Raw genomic sequence first — 21,935 nt, forward strand, 5'->3', positions numbered from 1 at the left:
ATACATAAACAGACCAAAAATGATATAATGATAAACAAGAATATAAGAAAAACACATTCACTTACAGAGAAGTGCAAATTAAATGACATGGAAATAGATAAAATTTTAAAAATATGACAATACATTCTGTTGATGAGGTTGTAAAAAGGGCATACTCTACCACCCTGCTGATGAGATGCATATTGGTACAATGGAATGGAAACAATAACACATGAACTTAATCACATGACAAGTGAATAACATAACTACAATGAAGGAAATGGAAAAGGAAAAAACTAATCTAAGACAAAAAAAAAAAAAACAACCCACACATTATAATCTAGCTAGTTAACATGTTTCTCACAAGAAAATGGACTAATGATTCTAAAATTACTTGTGTATACACTGAATTGAACAAATATTAATAGTGAGAACGAAGCTTTTCAGTGATGGGGAAATTATGAATAAGCAAATGGGGAAGGCTAAAATGAACCCTATGGTATTGGACTGGAAACAGAACTACTAGTATAAATTCACGATTTTTATTATACATATAGATAAAAAATAAAAATGTATGTGTCTATATTACTATATTATACATGTATTTCCTAGCTCTGTCTATGAGAAGGTCTAACTGCAATGATGTCTGTGGTAGACAGACCCTTAAGGAGGATTTCCCTATAATCCATGTGTACTGGCACTAATGATTTTGCATAATCCTATTACCTTGATTATTGGCAGGAGTTATGATCTGTGTCTAACCAATAGAATGTGACATGGGTAGCAGGCTACCTGGCTCCTGAGAATACATTTCATTGTATAAAGCTCCATCTTACTAGTGGATTTCTCTAGAGACTCTCTCATAACTGACTTTGAAAGAAGTGGCCTGGTTGGGAGGGAAGTTGAGAACAGTCTATATCCAACAGCAAGATGTTGAGGTCCTCTGTTCTACACACATAAGGTAATGAGTTTTGCCAACCACCCATGCTGTCTTCAAAGCACATTCTCTCAGTAGAGCCTCCCGATGAGAACCAGTCTGGGTGACACCCTGATTGTAGCTATGAGACCCCAAGTAAAGGACCAGTTAACCATGCCTAGATTCCTGGACCACATCTGAGAAGAAGTGCCAGATTCTAGGGCCAGGCCAGAGAAATGATAAGCCTAGAACATCTTGTGAATCAGAAAGTAAGTAACTGCTCAAAATATTATGAGGTCTTGTCAAAAGGAAAAAGAAACCAACCTGAAGGAATTTTTAATACCAAAGTTGGAATAACTTGAATGACTCAAAATTTACAGTAATGGGTCTTCATCTATAGAATAAAATAGATATCCATGAGTCTACACTTAAATAAATAAATGAGGAAGAAAAAACAATACTTTCTTACAGAAGAATTTCAAGTAGCATAGAAGGAAAGAGGGACATAGAAAGTATTAGCCAAACATCGAAGAAGTAATCGTTTCAAGCATGACTCACTACCAGTGGATGCTAAAATTAGTAAGTGAAAGTTTGAGAAACAAGATACATAAATGTACCCCACATCCTTCATAAAGGAAAAGATAAAAACTACAGTGGAAAAACCTGGCAGACACCACTGCAACCAAGTGATCAAGCTTACCTTACCAGTAGTGAGACATACTGACATGATGAATCCTTGATATGATGCAATGAGAAAGACACATCATCTGTGGAGTTATCGCCCAAAATGCATGATCACATTGTAATCATGAGAAAACATTACAAAGGCCTAAATTGAGGGTCATTCTATGAAATAACTGACCCATAGTCCTCAAAAGCATAAAAGAAAAGGAAAGACCAAGGAACTGTCACAGGTTTGAGGAGGCTAAGGAAAAATCAAAACTAAATATAATGTGGGACCCTGGATAGGATTCTAAAAAACAAAAGGATGTTAGAGGCAACCTAAAGTTTTGTTAATAGTATTATACCAATGCTAATTTTCTAGTTTTGATAACTGTAATGTGACAATATAAATTGTTTAAATTAGGTAAAGTTGTGTAAGGGGTCAATGGGAAACTGCTATTTTTTTTCAATATTTCTGTAAATCTAAAATTAATTCAAAATAGAATTTAACTTAAAGTTCAACTAAATAAGGGACAAAAACATCTATAGATATTTCTCCAAGGAAAATATACAGTAGTCAATAAGCACATGAAAAGATACTCAAATATCATTGGTCATCAAGGAAATGCAAATCAAAATCATTGTGAGATACCACTTCATACCCACTAAGATGACCAGAATCAAAGTCAAATAATAACAGATACTGGTGAGAAGAAATCAGAACTCTCTTCAGTTGGTGGTAATATAAAATGTTATATCAGGTTTGGAAAACATTCTGACAGCTCCTTGAATTTTTAAACAGCTACCATGACACAGCAATTCCATTCCTCAATGTATAATCAAAAGAAATTAAAACATGATCATGCAAAAACTTACACATGAATTTTCATAGCAGCATGATTTATAATAGCAAACAAACAAACAAACAAACAAAACCAGGAAAACTCAAGTGTTCATCAATAGATGAAACGATAAGCAAAATGTGGTATATTCATATAATAGAATACTAGTCATAAAAAGGAATGATTTACTGGTATAGCATACATAACTCCTGAAACACACTGCTAAATGATATGTCTAGAACAGGGAGACCTATAGAAACAGAAAGCAGATAAGTGGTTTCTTAGGGCTGGAGGGTAGAGGAGTACAGCTAAAGGAAATAAGTCTTTTGGGGGGCATAGTGCAGGGGGTGAAGAAATATTCTCAAATTGATAGTTGCACATATCTGAGGAATATGGAATATGCTAAAAAGCCACTGAATTACACAACTTAAATGAGTGAAATTTATGGTATGTCACTATGAAGAGCTATATTCTATATGTTGATAAATCTGGTTTTAAAAAGCATGGTCCTTTATTTCACTCTTTCTTCTTTCATCCTCCCTTATGTTGCTGCCCTCTGCTAGTTAGTTTTTAAATACCTGTCAAAACCATTAATGTCTCAAGTTTTATAAAAAGAACAAATACTGAAACAACGCAAAGGAAGATTTAGTATATTTTTCTCTAACCTACAGAAAACATGGCTCCAAGAATGATTAGATTTTCTAAAGTAGCATATTTGATTTATTCTTAAAAACATGAGTTTTTGAATAATACAAATGTAAAGGGAAATCAGGTCATTTTGATGCTCATTAAGGAAATTTTAATAGGGATTGGCTCTTAGTTGACAGGAATTATTGACAATTTTGTTACATGTGATAATTTTCATCTAGTTTTGTTAAGAAATTCTCAGTTTTTGGAGATGCATACAGAAGTATTTTAGAAATTAAATCAGTATTAAGGACTTACTTTTAAAAAAACAAAAAGAAACAGATGAAGCAAATATGGCAAAATATTGATAAATATTGAACCTGAGGAATGGATAAATTGATGGGAGGCAATAGCAGTCTCTTTGTTGAGGTATATATAAAGTTTACACAAAAAAGAAAAAGTAGGGCTGGGTTATGGCTCAGTGGTATGGCACTCGCCTGGCACGTACAAGACCCTGGGTTCGATCCTCAGTACCACATAAAAATAAATGAATAAAATAAATGCATTATGTCCAACTACAACTAAAAAATAAATATTAAAAAAAAGTATTATTATTCTTTGAGACCAAAGGACACAAACCACATTGACTTCCTCCAGAGAATAAGGTGGAAAATAAATAAATATGGGTAACAGATATAGACAACATTGGCTTGTAAAACATAGGCAACACATATAAAAATATAATTATCAATTTACAATTTAAAAAATGGCAATAGTAGAATGGAAACTAAACAAAACAAAACCACTTTAAATTCAAGCCCCCATTCACTCCATTAAAAATAAAAAAAACCCTGGTTAAAGAATACATCTTTTTTCATCTACCCAGATTATACTGTGGCTGTTATATGTCAACATTATATGTTTTACTGATGTTTAGGAGTGTTCTAATACTAATTTGGCAGAATTTTTTTCTTAAGCACCTATTTTATAATAGCATATTAAAATCACTGAAATACTTGCCTTTTGAGACTTGGCTCTTTGAAACTCACAGGAGCACACCTCCTTCTTCTGCTTGGCATCTCTGAAGATAGATCTTCTAAGTCATTTTTAGATTTAGCAGTGTTATTTGAAACAAAACTGGTATTTGTCAAGTCCTGTAATGTTCTGCTACCTGCAAAGAACATTATTTTCATAAATATTTGTAAACTTGTACACAGAGTTATAGAAATAGAAATGGGATATATGGCAATTTGCAAATCCATGGCAGGAATTTTAAACCTGATGATTCAATTTTGAGAGTAAAAGAGGCCTAAAATTGGAAACAAATTATCAAAAAAAGCCTGCAGCATTTTTATTATAAAATCACATACAAAGCAGCCAGGTGTGGTAGCACATGTAGCTACTCAGGAGGCTAAGGCAGGAGGATTGCAAGGTCAAACCCAGCTTCAGCAACTTAGCGAGACCTGTCTCTAATAAAATTTTAAAAAGGGCTAAGCTGGAGCTGTGGCACCCCTGGGTTTAATCCCTGGTACCAAAAAAAAAAAAAAAAAAAAAAGAAGTCATATACCAAAAATTCTTCATGGTTCAACTCTTCACAGAAACACAAATTTCTGCACATTCATTTGACATAGATGTCACTATTGCTCACTGTGAAAGGCACTATGAGGAACAGAGGGATGAGAGGTTGCTCCCCAGTCCTGAAATATATCCTACAACTCTAGACTTTGTACTTCTTTTTCTTCAGGTGGCTTTTACCTGAACATCCTTATCCATATCAAAATCCTAGTGTTCTACATACAAGTTTTGAAATGTTATTTCCCAGTAGAAAAAATTCAATTGATATGGGAATGAATCACCCTTACCTGTGCCTTTTTAAGGTTGATGCAGTACTTTAAGAAGCTAACACAGAAGGGTAAAGGAAACCTCCATAGAACCCAGAGAAGAGATTGCAAAACTCTTCTTTGGATCCTGCCTGGAGTTACCAATGAAAAAAAAAAAAAAGAAAAAAAATATGGGAATGTCTAATGTTACAAAATTCTAATAACAAAGGAATATCCTTAGGATTCAATATTAATGAAAAAAGTGGGATAAGTAAATCAAATATAGTATTATTCCAAATATGTATTTTAAAATCTGCAGATTCAAGTTTTCAAGCATATGGCAAAATGTTGACTGCCATTTTTTATTTGATTTGATTTTTTGTACCAAGGATTGAACCCAGGGGAACTTAACCACTGAGCCATATCACCTTTTTATGATTTTTTGTTTGTTTTGTTTTGTGATGGGGTCTCACTAAGTTGCCTATGACTTCACTAATTTGCTGAGGCTGACTTATGATCTTGCAATCATCCTGCCTCGCCTCTGGAATTGCTAGCTCAGCTTGACTGCCATTTTTCTGGGTGACTTTTTTCCTGGTTTTCTACTTCATTATTTGAATAACTGGGGAAAGAAAAAACACTAACAGAGTAAAAATCTTACTTATGCTGATTACTTAATAATGTCTTTGCAAATTCCTCTAATTGAAATTTCCCCTCATCATATCCTTTAGCATAATTTACTTGCTTTTATTAGCAAAAAAATACACCATTGTATTTTTTTACTTTCACATGCATTATATTCTAAGGAAAGGATGCTGGTCTTACTTTTCAGTCCTTGACAGCACCTAGAATAACTCTTAGATCACATGCTATTGAATGAAGAGTTGCACTCTTAAGAAACTTGTAATAGTCTTTGGCTATTATAAGTAGCCAAATAATAAAACCAACGCCATTCCTTATAATATACATTTAAAACACTCAATTTCCTTCAAACACATGAAAAAGGAAATTTTCTACCTAAAGCTATTATTAGATAACTTTGTGGTAAAGACCAAATCAGAATTTAAGGTTGTAAATGTCTCTGACAATACTATTATCTTCTCAAAGCACTAGCATTTAATTCGTTTAAGCTACACAGTTATATACTGTTTTAAAATTCCATGAAAAATACCAGTTATGGGCTGGGGATATAGCTCAGTTGGTAGAATGCCTATCTGGCATGCACAAGGCCTTGGGTTCAATCCCCAGCACCACAAAAACAAACAAACAAAAAACAGTTATAACATAAAATACTTTTACTGACTAACTGAAAACCAAAAACAAAGACATACCACTTCTACAACTTGATCACTCCAGGTATTGACCTACCTCTTCCTGATTTTTCTGTTTGCTGACTGACTTCTTTTATCTTCTCATGTACATCATCGCTTACTTGAAAGATGGATAAGTTCTCCAAGGGAAAAGTTTCTTTTATCATCAGGTTTTTACTGGAAGAAATACTCAAAGGTATTGAACTTTCACGAACATTTTCAAAGGAAGAATCTTGTATGTTAGGGGAATATATCTGAGCTAAAGATTTAAACACATTTGTGCGAAAGTATGGCTTAATTTTGACAGTACTATCTTTCTCCAAATAGTTTTCTTTATTAGCTTGTTCAGAGTCAAATGACTTTCTGTGATCAATGTCAGGTATTATTTCCACTACATCACTGGTCCCTGAAGAATGATCTTCGAGGGTCTTCCTTTTCTTTGATTTGGATGTCCCTTTATTTACTTTTTTGACCTCGCACTTTTCTTTTATCACTTCCACAAAAGTGTCATCTCTTTTTGTATTCAGAGTTATTGTGCTTTGCTTGTGATTCTTAGGTGGCTCAGTCTGTTTTCCAAGATCAGAATCTGCTTCATTAGTACTATGTTTTAAACTAGACAGTGAAGAATCTGTTAACTGACAAATTGATTTGTTCTTATCTCTTATCAAAAAGTTCTTTGTCTTGTCTGATGATTTTGTTTTACGCTTGTTAACAAGTTTATAAAGATCTGGAATTTCATTACAACTTTCCTTTTCATTATTGTTGATTTCCATATAATATCCACTGATAATACCTTCACATTCAAGTCTTTGTTTAGATTTATTTGCTTTCAAATCAAGATCTTCTGTATAGCTCTTTTGGTCATGCACATCCTTATCATTAGGCTCATATAACTGGTTCACTTCAGAAATTATTTCAGTCTTCCTATTAACTTTCTGCTTACGTTTCTTATTTATTTTTGATTCATTTTGTTGAACAAGTTGCATATTAGCAACAAGCTTTTTCAAATCTAAATCGTTCTGTATCTCATAGTCACATAAATTCCCATTATCTTTGGTGGGAAAATCAGCTGCTGGAAATTCATTTGCAACTTCTAGGTTTTCAGAAATGGTTTCTTTATACTTTGGGGTTAAAGAAACAAAGTTATCTTTTTCTAGGTCATGCATACCTTTGTCATCATTCTCACATATTTGGTTGACTTTAGACATTATTTCTGTCTTTCGATGTGCCTTTTGTCTAAGCTTCCTGTCTACTTTTGAATCATTCTGACAAGCAAGTTGCACATCATGGATATGCTTTCTCATCCCAGGAACATTCTGAGTTTCATACTCACATAGCTCTCTACTCTTCTTGGTACAAAGAACAGGTGTTTGAAATTCACTTGAGTCTTTTAGGTTTCCAGGAATGGCTTCTTTATCCTTTTGTAGGAAGAAAGGATCACCTTTTTCTGGGCAATGCACACTTTTGTCATTTTCAAAATGATTCACTTCAGAAATTATTTCCGTCCTCCGAATTATCTTCTGCCGAAGCTTCTTATTAACTTTTGACTCATTTTGTTGAACAGGGTACACACTGGTGATCTGCTTTTGCAAACCCAATACATTCTGGGTCTCATAATCATGTATGTTTCCATCACCTTTCATGAAAAGAGCAGGTATCTGAAAGTCTTTTGAAACTGCTAGGTTTTCAGAAAAGGTCTCTTTAACCACTTGGGTTTGGGGAAAAAAGTTACCTTTTTCTGGGACATGTAGACCTTTATCATTAGCCTCATATATTTGGTTCACTTCTGAAATTATTTCAGTTTTCCTATTTACTTTTTGCCTAAGCTTATTATTTATTTTTGATTCATTTTGCTGAGCAAGCTGCATATCAGTGTCCAACATATTCTGGGTCTCATAATCACAAAAATTTCCATTATTTTGGGAGGAAATATCAGCTCTTTGAAATTTATTTGCAACTTCTAGGTTTTCAGAAATGGTTTCTTTATTCTTTTGGTCTGGGAATAAGTTATCTTTTTCCAATTTGTGCATCACAAATGTCTGTATAGAAGCTTTACTTTTATTATAAGTTAGAGAATCTTGACCCATATCCAGTTTGCTGTCCTGTAGAAATTCATGCTCATTTGTTACATGCATTCCTCTCTCCTTTTCATTATAGTGTGTATTTTGTCCATCATCTTGATCAAAGCTGTTCTGAAGGGTTGTTTTCTTCACTATGTTTGCCTGTATCAGGTGTTCAGTATCGCAAATAAAATTTGGAAATTCTGAATCCCTTTTGCCATCTAGGACAACAGATTTTTCTGGTCTATTTTCAATCCTTTCCTCAACATCTATATCTGAACTCTTTTTGCATTTTTTCTTTGATCTTTCTCTCTTTTTGTCAGAGCTTGAATCTTTTACTTTTCTGAAAGTTTTTTTTCCACAATCATTTGGTTTTATATTACTTTTATTTTTAGTGCCTCTTGAAACTGTAATAATTTTGCTTAATTCACTAGCAGTTAAATCCATGTCATCATCATACACAGTTTTCTGCTCCTGAAGGTCATCATTATTCTTAACTGGATTCATGCATTCTGCACTAGGTTTGCTGGCAAACTCCGAAGATATGTCAGGAAGGCATTGTCTATTTCTTTGTATTGTAATATTTTTTTCATTAGTATAATCATATATCTCATTATTCCACTTTAGTTCTGGACTTAAAATCTGTTGCTGATCTAAATCTGTCACACAGGGAGTGTCTACAGGAGACTCCCAAGATGACCCACACTTCTTCCTTTTGTCCACATTAGTAGGAGATGGTTTCTCCTTTCTGTGGCTGACAAATGGAGCATTTCTCATCTCACTCACTAGTAAACTCTTAGAATGCTGATTTGAGTGAGAATGGCTTTCTAAAAATAAAGAAGAAAAAAATCAGAAATAGGTAATAAGTTACTTTAAACAAATTAGAAAATGAAGCCATTTCACAGAGAAGATTTCTGACAATATATTCTTGCCAGATCCTTATATTATTAAGAATCTATGCTGATAAAAACTTAAATTTTACAAGGGTATCTATGGAAAAATATATACTACTGGAGAATTCATACTGCCTTAGCCCCAATAGTAGAGTGGAGTAGAGCCAACAGTAGAACCATTAACATATGATTTCTAAGGGGAAGGAGGCCAATGAATGAACCCAAATATCAGAGCTAACTCTGATAAGAATTATTATACAAAAGCTATTAGGCTATGTATAAATTGTCAGAAAGGACAAATAGTTCTAAGCTCTGAATTTAATACAGTTATGACTTTATATGTCAATCTGAAAATCTATGACAAATATGTGTCAGATATACCACAGGATAATTATTTAGGAATATCATGTAAATAAAATATTCGTGTCATCATTGTTTGTTACTCAGTCATTATGCAGGCTCAAGTGTTTGGTTTACCACTATTGGGTGGTAAAAGTCACTGTAATATCCACTTAAGCTCCCAATTTTCAAGTTTATGAGAGGAAAGAACTTACTTTAAAAAAAATTATATATATATATAAAATATTTATTTTCAAATCATAGGCTAAGGTACCAAGAAAATCTTAGGCCTCTTCATTTTTAAATATTGCTTCTAGAGTAATAGGCAATTATGGATATTATATTTGTCAGCATATTTCCTTTAAATATCAGCAGTTTTAAATGAGAGAAGTTAGCACATTTGTAACATTAAGAGATCTAATTTACTAACTAAGTACATATCATCATCCTCAAGAAGAAAATCTGATGAACGTAACTATGCTCAAAATGAATTTTTAAAACAATCTCACCTTTGGGAAGTACATCAATAATGGAAGAAATATCTTCTGAATGATCTAAATCATTCACATTCTGATTATTTTCTTTATGGAATGACACATCCAAATTACATTGAGTTGATAAAGTTTGTCCTATTGATACTGAAGAGAGAATATCAGGTGATGCTTTTGATACAATTTTGTCATCATTCTGCATTTTCTCTTTATCATCATCATCATCATTCAAACTTAATGGAACCCTTAAAGGCAAATGAGAATTGAGAAATTTTTATTTTAAAAAATTATTTAGAAAAAAAAAAAGAGAATACTACTATATATCCTACACGTATTAAGCACATAGCCTTATGCCTTTATGAACAATTTTATGCCAATAATTCAATACTATAGATGAAAGAAATGGAAAAATTCTTTAAAAAATTTTAAAAGTCTGATAAGGTATAACTTTATCCTAATGGTTGGGTATTAGGTAGTGACTAGAAAAGAGTACAAGGGTGCAGTATCTAAAGTAATATTACTAATCTATTTCTTGGTCTGGTATGGGTCATACAATGCTATTCACTTGTGAAATTTGCCAAATTCTAATGTGTATTTATATTTTATTTCAAACAAAAATTCACTGAAAAAAACACAATGACATTTGTATGTGTATATGAAACAATACATGTATAATAGTTAACATATTTTTGAAAAAGAACTAAAGCCCTACAAAATAATACATTTTGCCATTTTAAAACTACAGTAATTAAAATGTACTGGCATAAAAATTGAGACAGTATGAGAATTTTTAAACTATAATTACAACTAATGTTTCAATATATAAGTGCATTTATTTGTTTAAAAAGCGTAAAACCTATAAATTACAAAACAGAAAGAACATTTTTGGAAAGAAACAACAGGATTTCAGTCATTGCTATTAGTTCATTAAGTCATTTAACTTGTCTTGGTCTTGATGACTTTCTTTTAACTTGACAGGTTTGATTGAAATAAGATGCTTTCTATGACTTATAATAAAATTAAGGAATGAGAATTCTAGACAGGAAGAAAACAGAAAAGATGAAAGTTAATTATAAAGCTTGGGGTAGTATGATAAACATAGAAACAGATTTCCCCAGCAAAAAACCAGAGGTCAAAAGAAAGAAAATAAATTAAATGTAGGAGGATACTACAGATGAACTTGATTATTGACTTAAGGGTTAAGTTTCTTTGGAGTCCTGAAGATACTGCCTATACAAGAAGACACCACAAACCATTCTCATTCCCACATTAATAAGCAACTACAGATTGACAAAAAAAGACTGTACAATGAAAACACTGATTGTGTTATATAAATCCTCTGTGCTCTGAACCAGTGAAATTCAAGCCCATGTAACCAAGAGTCCACCAGCGCCTCTTTCTATTATTTCAAAGTTTAAAACTGAATGCTTTGAGAATATCTAATTTCTTTTACTGGTAAAATGTTAAAAATAAATTTCATTATTTATTTTTAAATGCTTTTCTATATTTTAAGAAATAAAACCAAATAAAAACTATTCAAGGTCCAATCTGCCTTATCCTAATGTAGAAGTTTGCAAGTCACTATTTAGCCAAGTTTTGAAGCAATTACCTTGCAAATGGAAGACGCACGGACTTGCACTGTTTACTAATCCATTTCTTCTTGCTAGCTGGCAGTAGAAAAGAATTTTGATGGAACTATCAGAAAAAAGAAAACAGACAGAACAAAGAAAATTGAAAGTAAAGTTTCTAATCTCATTATGTTTGTCCTTAAAGTAGCAAACTATATAAGGACATGCATGAGTAGTAACAGGGCAATTTTTGCATTAGTCATCAATAGTTGACTGAAAATAATATGATAATAAGATTAAAAAGGTTCATCCTTAATCATACCACCCAATAATTTTGTTAAGTAACCTTCCAAATATTTTTCTATGAAAGGAAAAAATATTCGTACATATATAAGATTTTCACACTGATATGCATACATTCATGTCTACATATTATGTAATATATATATATCATGTATATATCATCATATAATATAATGTATAATACATTGGACCTATCCTATATATTTAAAATTCTAGTCTAGGTGATTTTAACCTTTTATATTTTTGAATAGCTAGACTTTCTGAATTTTCTGAAATAAATATGTGTATTAAATAATTTTAATAAGGACCATAAAATTAGGCAACATACAACCATGCTATGAGGCAGCTTTTACCAACAGGTATAATTAATAGAAGCTGTCTGAGGAGCCTAAACACTGGTCCCCACCTGGCAGTACGCAGTACCTCCTCTGAACCATCCGCATGAAGTCAGAGGAGATTTGTTAAAACAGAAGATTTTGAGAAAATAATGAATTTGATAACATGACACCTAATATGTCTAAAATACAACAGAAAATCACTCATGTAACAAGATTCAGGAAAACCTAATTTTTTTTTTAAAGAGAGAGAGAGAGAGAAAGAGAGAGAATTTTTTAAATATTTATTTTAATATTTATTTTAGTTTTCAGCGGACACAACATCTTTGTTTGTATGTGGTGCTGAGGATCGAACCCGGGCTGCACACATGCCAGGCGAGCGCGCTACCACTTAAGCCACATCCCCAGCCCTGGAAAACCTAAATTTACGTAAGAAAAAAACTAACTACAGACACCAACTCTGAGATAACAAATATTGGAATTATTTGACAAGAATTTCAAAGCAACCATCAAAAAATGCTTAAACAAAGAATTATTAACTTGCTTAAAACAAGTGAAGAAAGAGACTCAGCAAAGAAACAGAAAGTATCAGCAAACCAAATTTGTACAAAACCAAGCAGAAACCTAGAATTGAAAAATAAAAAAACCAAAATAAGACAAACTGAAATAAAAATCCAGAGAGTTCAAAAGTAATAAAAGAAAAGACAGAAGGGGAAAAAATTCAGTGAAGGTGAACACAGAACAATAAAAATCATCCAAAAAGAACAAGACAGAAAAGGGAATGAAGAAAAATTAACAGAGTCAAGGATTTGTAGGACTTTCACAAAAGACATAACCCTCACGTTTTCAGAGTCCCAGAAGAGAAGAGAGAGGGCAGGGGTAGAAACATACCTGGAGAAGTAGTTCTGAAAATGAAAGACATCAACCTACAAATCAAAGACACTGAATGAACCCCCAAAAAGATAAACCCAAAGAAATTCATGCCCAAACACATCAAAGTCAGAATTCTCAAAACTAAAGACAATGAAAAAAATTCTGAAAGCAGTAAGAAAATGACACCTTACCTACAGAGTTAAATAAACAAGCATTTCTAAATAAGTTAGAAAATTAACATAAAATAAACCACAGAAAAGCAGAAAAAGTTATTAATGAAAACTAGTAGGCTTAAAACACCAAGTTAGAACTCAAAATTAAATTAAATGAATGATGCTTTTAAAGGAACAAAAGAAAAACTACAACTACCTAATATAGTGAAAAAATTACAGGTAAAATATACAGAAGTAGTCAACTGAGAAAATACAATAGACAAAATTTTTTAAAATGACATACTACTTTGGCCAACTCTATGAAAATCAGGTTAAAACACTGGATAAAAAAGATAATTTTTCCAAGAAAGGTAATTAAATAAAACTGATCATAGAAGGAAGAAATTTTTCTAAGTAGATCAAGATCTATAGTTGACAAAGAGATAATCACTCCTATTAAAAAGGTCCCAGGTCCAAATGGTTTCACAAAAAAGAATTCTACCAAACCTATAAAGAGAAATAATTCTAAAACTATATCACTTCTCCAGACAATAGGAAAAGAAAAACTTCTAAAAATCTTAGTATATATGACATTTTTATCAATGCCTAAAGCCTGTATGGAGAAAAAACTAGAAAGAGATCTCACTTACTGGCAAAAATAACTCAGCAGCATGAGTTAAAAGAATAATAAATCATTTCTGAAGTTTATCCCAGAACTATGAGATTAGGAAAACTACTAAAATAAGTAATCAGTTGAAACCTAAGAAGAAACACCATATGGTAATCATGCTAAAAAGTTTTGTTTCTTTTTTTTTTTTTTTACATTATTTAGCATTATTTTTATTGAAAATCTCAAAAACAGAGAGATTGCAGGATAATATGTACCTTGCTTTTTGGAATTAAAAAAAAAAAAAAAAAAGGGAGCTGGGTACAGGGGCATACACCTCACATGGTCCCAGTTCCTCAGAAGGCTGAGATAGGAGGATAACTGAAGCCCAGTTCAACAGAGCGAAGCCCTGGGCAACAAACTGAGATCCTGTCTCAAATAAATCAAAACCCACGCAAAGCCTCATTCTCAATGAGAAAAAAAACACTAAACAAATTAACTGCACTCTATTACGTTCTAGACATTGTTCCTGCATGCACACAAAAATCCTTGTAATCAAGTTACATTCTGGTGGGATGAATAAAACAAAATTAATGGGTAAAATTATATATTATATAGTATAAAAAGTGGTCAAGGAGAAAAACTAAAGCAGGGAAGCAAGATATAAAATGAAGGGTGGGATGGGCAAGTGTTTAAATTTATACAGAGGAGCCAAGGAAAGCTTCACACGAGAGCTCACAAATATTGGAGCCAATATGTGAAGGAAGAACAAGTATGGAGGTGCTTAAAGTGGCAACTCATCTGTGCTCCAGAGAATGGGCAGGGGTCTGCGGATTGAAGAAGTTAGAGTGGATGGAGGGGAGAGGAGTTTATGAGATGAGACAAGAGTTTCAGTTTTCAGATCAAACTGGGCAAGAGATAAGATGAAGTCACTGGAGGGTTTTAGGCAGAGACTACATTTTAACAGCATCACTGTGGCTTTTATTTTGTCTTGAGAAGAGTGCAGAGCTAAGAGAACAGAAGCAAGAAGCTCAAGTTGGGATGCCATTACAATACTCAGGTAAAAGATGGTGGTACCATGGCCATGGGTGGTGAAAGAAGGTTGTGAAAAAAGGTAGAATTCTGGACAGATCATAAGGACAAAGCTAAAAGGACTGGCTAAAGGATCAGAGATTGGGCAAGAAAAGATAGGAAAATACTTCAGATAAAGACCTCAAAGAAACCAGTTTGGTAGCAAAAGTGAAATTTGAGATACCTTTCAATGGCCAAATAGGTGTCAAGCAGGTATCTGGATAAGTATCATGTGGAGTTCAGAGGAGACAGCCAGGCTGGAGCTGCAAATTCAGGAGTTATCAGTACATGGTGGTAAATAAAACCATGAGATTGATGAACTAAGTCAGGAAAATAAAGAAGAACCAGCAAACAGGATAAAAAATAATAGCTAGAGAGTTAGGATAAGACATAGGTATGTGTGGTCTTCTAAAAGTCATAAAACAGTCAATATTAAAACCAAGGCTTATCTGTAGAGTTTTGCAACTTTGACATTAATGGTGATTTTCAGAATAGCAGTGTTAGTGTTATGGTGGTGAAAACCTAACAGGGGCGGTACAGGAGAAACTGTAGACAGTATAAACAAAACTTTGCTATATCCAGACATAGGATACATCTGTAATCCTAGCTACTTGGAAGGCTGAGTGAGGCAGGAGGATCAAAAATTCCAGGCTATCCCTGGGCAAACTAGCAAGACCCTGTTCAAAAAAAAAAAAAAAAAAAAAAGGCTGGGGATATAGTTCAATGGTATAGCACTTGCTTAGGTATAGAACAATCTCTTCCACCTAACTTAAATTCACTAGCATTTTCTTCACAATTTTAATGATTCCCTTGTTTACATTTAAATCCATCTAGAATTTATTTTGGAGAATGCTATAAAATAGAATCTACCTCTATTTCCACCCCATAAATAGTTTTTCCAATTGTTTCTATCTTTTATTTTAAAATAATACAAATTCTTCCTAATTTGAAATGCCTACCTTTCTATTAAGTTTTTATTTATGAGTCTGTTTAGAGGCCATTGTATTTCAATGAGCTATGTAACCCTATTACTTTTAATAGATATCTTAATGTACTGTTAGCCTGTTAAAAATGGATATTATCACTTCTTTGCACAAGATTTAAAATATGAATCTCTAACCTTGATGGTATTTAGCTATTCTCAATTATCCTCAATAATGCTAAAAAATGATATTATCCTCACACAAATTCACTTACCTCAGAAAGACTGCTCATTTCAATTGCAGTTATTAAGTTATTGTTCATGAGTGATTCTATTTCAATAAGCTTCTTATTCTGTATATGTAAAATAAAGAGAGACATCTTTTAATCAGTTAAGATTTAGAGTTTATTATAATACAATACATTTGTGAACACTGTCAATGTGAGAAGATTCAATTGTTTTCTATGGAGATCATATTGAGATAAAAAGGCATTACATTGAATAGTCCAAATAGTCATATACACAGACATTTTGAATGCTTTTGAGATATCAACTATAAATTTTCCTACAAACATTTTTCTATCTTCTTATAATAATATATCACCTAGCAAGTAAACATAATTGGTCAGAGATATTTAACCTTTGAGTATTACAGGTCACTTCTCCAATTTAAATTAATTTCTATTCATTTTAGATTTAGATCTATAATTACAGCCTAGTTGATCACTGGCTCTCACTGCCCAGCCTATGGACAGAGAGTTGAAAGTTCAAAGAAAAAGTAACAATTACAACCTTCATTATATTTGGTTTGTAGCCAGGGAAATGCTACCATTAAAGGAGAATACAAACACCCTGGGAGGGTCCTCATTTCATTTCCCAGGAGAAATTTAGCTCATCCTTCTATAATGTACTAAAGCATCAAGCTTTGCTTATGATAAGCAATCAAATGTGCATCACAAAATTATACTGGCTTGCAGAGCACACAGCACACATTCAGAATTAGACTGAAGTTAACTATTTTATTACCCATTAGATGTTGGTCCTTTGACACAAATTTACATAGCATATTGATTATCAATGCTTCTTTGCAAAATCAAAGACTTAAAAAACATTTTTAGTTTCTATAATAATGCAATTAAAAGATTCTAATTACAAGTTAGAATTCAAAAACAATATAGTTTCCATACCAAGTTATTTAGCTTTAGACGGAGAAATGCATTCTCAAAATTCAGTTTTTCCACTTCTTTTTGCAACAGCATCTTTTCAGTTGTAATTCTTCTAGAATTCTCTTTTTCTCTACTAAGAGCTTGAGCTAATGCTCTATTGTTGTGCTTTAGAGAAATCTTAAAAATACTAGAATTGTCTGTAAAAAAAATTGAGTTAATATTAAATTTATGCTTTAAGAAATTTTTATATTCCTTAGTAAAACTATTTTTAAAAAATGTATTTCAGTTTATAAGTTTGAACTAAATGCTATAAAAAAATAGCAATACAGATGTCATTTTGAAAAAAAACTGTACCCAGAGTTTAAGATGAAGAAATAAAAGCTACACAGAAGATGAAGAGTTGCAAAGAGAGCAAAATGTATATAAATGAAGTTGAGAATAAGAGAAGCACAGTAATACAGACCCAGCGTCCTAGATAATTAGATCAACCATGAAAATGAACTCTTGATACTTATTGCCCTACCTTCTTTCCTACTTTTGAATAGAAGGTAAAACAGAAAAGCTGATCCTACAGCTCTAACTGGCAATGTCTCATAGAAATTGAGATAGTCAATCTGTGAAACATTGAAAGCCAGTTTCTATAGTTCCATAAATAATTTTATGGATAAATAATTTTATGTTCCCAAAGTCCATTTAAACCTCAAGTGGAAGCCAGGCAAGGTAATGAATGCCTGAAATCCCAGAAACTAGGAAAGTGAGGCAGGAGAATCACAAGTTTGAGGCCAGCCTCAGCAATTTAGCAAGGCCCTAAGCAACCTATCAAGACCCTGTCTCAATCCATGGTACCAAAATAAAAGGGGGAAGAGAGATGATGGAGATGTGGCTCGGTGGTTAAGCACCTATGGGTTCAATCCCTGGTACCAAAAGAACATCAAGTAGAAGGGGGCATCCTTACTGTAATTTTGGACAATAGTCAAAACTATGGGATCTCTACTTACATCCAAAAGAGCCTATCTCTTATTTTTAGGCAGGGACTGCAATCTAAACCTGACCTGTATGCTTTAAATGTACTATGCAAATATGATTCAAATCACTACTGAAATGCTATTCTGTTGGTAGCAAAGAAATTTCAGTGTGCATTCTTTGGTATAACTCATCCTGAATATAATATGTTCCCTTTGTACACTTAAAGCATAATTATATTTTTATAATTTGGATTTATATCTTACCATATGCCAATAACATATTCCACTGGATAAAAGTATAGTTTATGTAAAATATGTTTTATAAAATGTAATAATATTTTTAGATATTCAGAGAAAATTTGGGCAACTGAAAATCAGGGTCCAAAAAGTAGCTTTATCTTTGGCATTGAGAGAGTAGTTTCAGATAGCACTCCTTGGTATAGCTGGTGGAAAAAGACTAGAACCAGTTCAAAATTTCCAGAAGCTAAAGGTAATAACAATTTTCCTGTTGTATTCCTCAAGCACAGCATATCCCTTATAATAGGGGGTGCACAATGGGTCCTGCCAAAGAGAGAAGGACTCAGCCACTATAGGAGATGGGGCTAACATACAAGATGGCCCTAGAAACCTAGACAGGAGCAACATCATGATTTAAAGATACTCAAGGCTTATTTATTTCATAACACATACACAACTATCCTTCAGAGGAGATATAGCAGCAGGAAATGTAACTACAAAGGACACTTCCTCCATTCCAACTAAAATGGATATAAACCAATTCAAATAATTTATAGAATTAGTGAGAATTTATTCTGGGGAGTTTCCCCTGTATCCCCTCCCCCGCCCCTTCATGAATTCATGAAATCCCATTCCCAAAGCATTTAGTATATTCATAGTGAGCTTTGGCTATATAAAATAACCTACTACAGCACCCCACTCTATGCCAACGCCACTCTAGGTTACCATCCAATTGCCACAGCATGCCAGAACAATCTATTACTCTTTTTAGCTCTTTTCCAGAGAAGTCACTTTGGTATTTTCTTTGCAGCATAAAAGGTAGCTGCCTTGGGTCACCCAAACCTCACTGTTGAAAATTCAGCTGTCACCACTAAGAAAAAAATCAACAAAACTACTCAATTAACAGGAGCTGAAGGACAGAGGAAGAATCAAATGGGGGAAAAAATTACAACTAACAAAACAGTAGGTTTAGCAATTTTCTATTCTTTCAGACAGGATCTCACTAAGTTGCAAAGGCTGGCCTCAAACTTGTGATCCTCCTGCCTCAGCCTCCTGAGTAGCTAGGATTACAAGTGTGTCCCACCATGCCTAGCATAATTTTCTATTCTTGATGAAATAAGATAGCAAATATATCAATTCTCCAAGAAAAGTAAAAGTGTGAGTATACTTTAAAACTTATGGTACTTACTGATTATTTTTGTTTTGATTTTTGAAGCAAGAGAAACATTCAACTTAGTCTTTGAAATTCTTCTGTCTTTCACATTTCTCTTAATTCCTGAGGTAATTGAGTTAGCTTCCATCATTGGGTACTCCATCACTGAAATGAAAGAAAAAGAAAGGGCAAAGGATGGGAGGTAGGAGTTATTAATAATAGTATTAATACAAGTAAAAGGAACAGATCACCCCAAACCAAGATACTTCAATAACAGAATCCACCAACACCACAGGAAAGGGTAATATAATCACATTCTAAAATTTATGCCCTTCAGAGATAAGTATCTGCAAAATTCTTCACATAACATCTGAATGTATAGAAGCAATAAAAAGTAATTTAAAGTAGAATCCAAAAAGATAAATGACTATTTTTTTTTCATTCCAACCTATATGCCAGGCACTAGACTAAGTACTGAGAACAGAGGACAGGTTATGATCTCTGCTCTCAAAAAATAAATAATCCAGTGTGGGTACAGACTGTTTTAATACAATGTAGGAAGTTTAATGGAAGCACAGAAGACATATGCCTAATTTGAGAAAAGGGAGGGGGATTAGAGAATAGGAAGGAAACTTTAAACTTGTCTATTTGTCTATTAGATTTATGGCCTATTAGACCTTACAGTCTAATTAAAAACTGAAAGATAAAGAAATAATTCAATTATAGTATGAAAAGAACTGTGGTTCTAATGCACAATACACGGAAGCAATTAACTCTACCTGGGCAGAGGAAAAGGATCAGAAAAAGTTTCAACGAGAAAGTGCAGTTGATGTGGAGCCAAGTACTTGGAAAAGACCAACCTCCAAAGCCTGTATTCCTTCCCCAAGTCTCTCAAACTTCACCTGCAGATTTTTAGAAAAACCCCTATCATCTATTGAAGGTAGGCACCTGAATACTCAGTCCCTCCACTACTACTTACTCTGAGCCCAAAGGACTATCTCTCACTGTGCTCCTTATGTTGATTACAAGAATCCCTAAACTCCCAGGTCACCCTATCTCTCTCCTTCTAATCCTACTCCAGCTCTCTACAACCCTCATTTAATCTTACGGTAGGCTGAAAAACGCACCCCAGCAAAGATATGTGGTTCTAAACTTGATGTGGAAAAAGATTCTTTGCAGATTTGAGTAAACTGAGGATCCTATGAAGGAGAGATTCTCCAGGTAGGACTTAAATACTGTTCTCAGAGGGGAGAGCAAAGATTGAAGCAATGCTGCCACAAGCCACAGATGGCCAAAGCTGAAAGAGGCAAGGAATGGATTCTTCCCTAGAATCTCTAGGAGAACAGCTCTGCAGACATTCTGATTTCAGCTCAGTACATAGTAGAGTTTGGACTTAGCCTCCAGAACTCTAAAAAAATAAATTTCTGTTGTTTTAAGCTATCTTGTTTGTAGTAATTTGCCACAGTAGCCACAGAAAATGATTGTGGTCTCCATTTCTCCCCATGCCCAACTCCTTAAGTCCTCTGAAACTCACAATCCATTGTTAGCAAAATCTCTCTAGCCTCAATATTTTTTCTAAATATTCACTCCATCCTCTTGAACCAGCCTCTCTCCCGAGGATGCAGACTTTCCAGCAGCCCTGGAGAATAGGAAAGGGCTACTTTTTGTCCCATCTCCCTTCTAGAGGCCACATCATATTCATATTTGCAGACCATTCAAACTCCTTTCTCCCTAAAAATTCCCAGTCTTGAATAGAATATCACTAGATTGCATTACTCTGTACCCCTCATTACTATTGTCCACTACCATCCTCTAGGTCACTTCTCTTTTCTTAGCTGATAATTTCAAATCCTGGCTCATTTTTATTTTCTCTGAGAACACTGAAGTAAAGTGGAGAACTTTCTCAAAATTCCCATTACAATGACCTACCCCTGTCATCCCATCTGTGTCTTCTCTCCTGTAGTTATAAATGAACTGTCTGTGTTCCTATCTAGAGCCAAGCTTGCCTTACTTAGATATAAATATATGCACTGGATCCCATGCCTTTCCACCTTCTCAAAAACACAACTCCAACAATTCTCTCCTCTAAATCCATCTCCGCTGGATCATTCTCATCAACATGTAAGTGTACTGCTATTTCCCTCATCTAAAAGAACCCTCTCATTCCCACTTCCTCAGAATACTACTCCAATTGTCTTCAGATCTTTACAGCAAAAATCTTTGAAAGAATTACCTATGCGAGTTTGCAATTCTCTCAAAAACCTATTTCAACCACGCATTTACTCTATTACACCTAAACTGTTTTTGCCAAGATCTCTAATGACCTCTGCACTGCTAAATCTCATGGTCAATTCTCAGTCCACATCTGATTTATCAGGATCTACATGAATTTGATATGGTTAATTCCATCTTACTCAAAAACACTTTTTCCTTGACTTCTAGATACCATACTCCTGATCCTAAGCCCCACCCCACCCCCCAGCCATACATGCATACCTAACTAGCTTCTCCCTCACAGTCACTTTTATAGGTCATATAATAGATTCTCTGCTGTACTTTATATGCACTATTACATAGTTTCATAGACCTCATGGCTTAAAATACCATTTGGATAATAAAACTCTCAGAATTTATGTCTCTAATTTG

The 21,935-nt window shown here is 33.6% G+C and overlaps 1 protein-coding gene and 1 non-coding gene across 2 annotated transcripts; one reads left to right on the forward strand and one right to left on the reverse strand.

Moving 5' to 3' along the window:
* Positions 1–4,031: 4,031 nt before the first annotated feature.
* Positions 4,032–19,452, reverse strand: Sgo2 (shugoshin 2). Its single transcript, XM_076866424.2, has 7 exons — positions 19,326–19,452; positions 16,956–17,131; positions 16,044–16,121; positions 11,547–11,632; positions 9,956–10,182; positions 6,213–9,041; positions 4,032–4,198 (listed from the first exon to the last, which is right to left on the reverse strand). The coding sequence occupies exons 1-7, from the start codon at positions 19,450–19,452 to the stop codon at positions 4,032–4,034; spliced, it is 3,690 nt and encodes a 1,229-aa protein (XP_076722539.2).
* LOC143407637 (small nucleolar RNA SNORA26) lies at positions 4,892–5,013 on the forward strand. The gene has a single exon (XR_013092387.1). It is a non-coding gene; the product is annotated as a small nucleolar RNA SNORA26 (small nucleolar RNA).
* Positions 19,453–21,935: the final 2,483 nt, after the last annotated feature.

This window comes from Callospermophilus lateralis, chromosome 9 (assembly GCF_048772815.1).
Source record: "Callospermophilus lateralis isolate mCalLat2 chromosome 9, mCalLat2.hap1, whole genome shotgun sequence".
NCBI classification, from domain to species: Eukaryota; Metazoa; Chordata; class Mammalia; order Rodentia; family Sciuridae; genus Callospermophilus; species Callospermophilus lateralis.

Excerpts from the sequence above, each read along its gene's own strand:
- Sgo2 (XM_076866424.2), bottom strand. The coding sequence starts at position 19,452 with ATGGAGTACCCAATGATGGAAGCTAACTCAATTACCTCAGGAATTAAG. Across the intron at positions 9,042-9,955 it reads TATTGATGTACTTCCCAAAG|AAAGCCATTCTCACTCAAAT; the intron begins GTGAGATTGTTT and ends CTTTATTTTTAG. Across the intron at positions 4,199-6,212 it reads AACAGAAAAATCAGGAAGAG|GTAGCAGAACATTACAGGAC; the intron begins GTAGGTCAATAC and ends TGTTCTTTGCAG.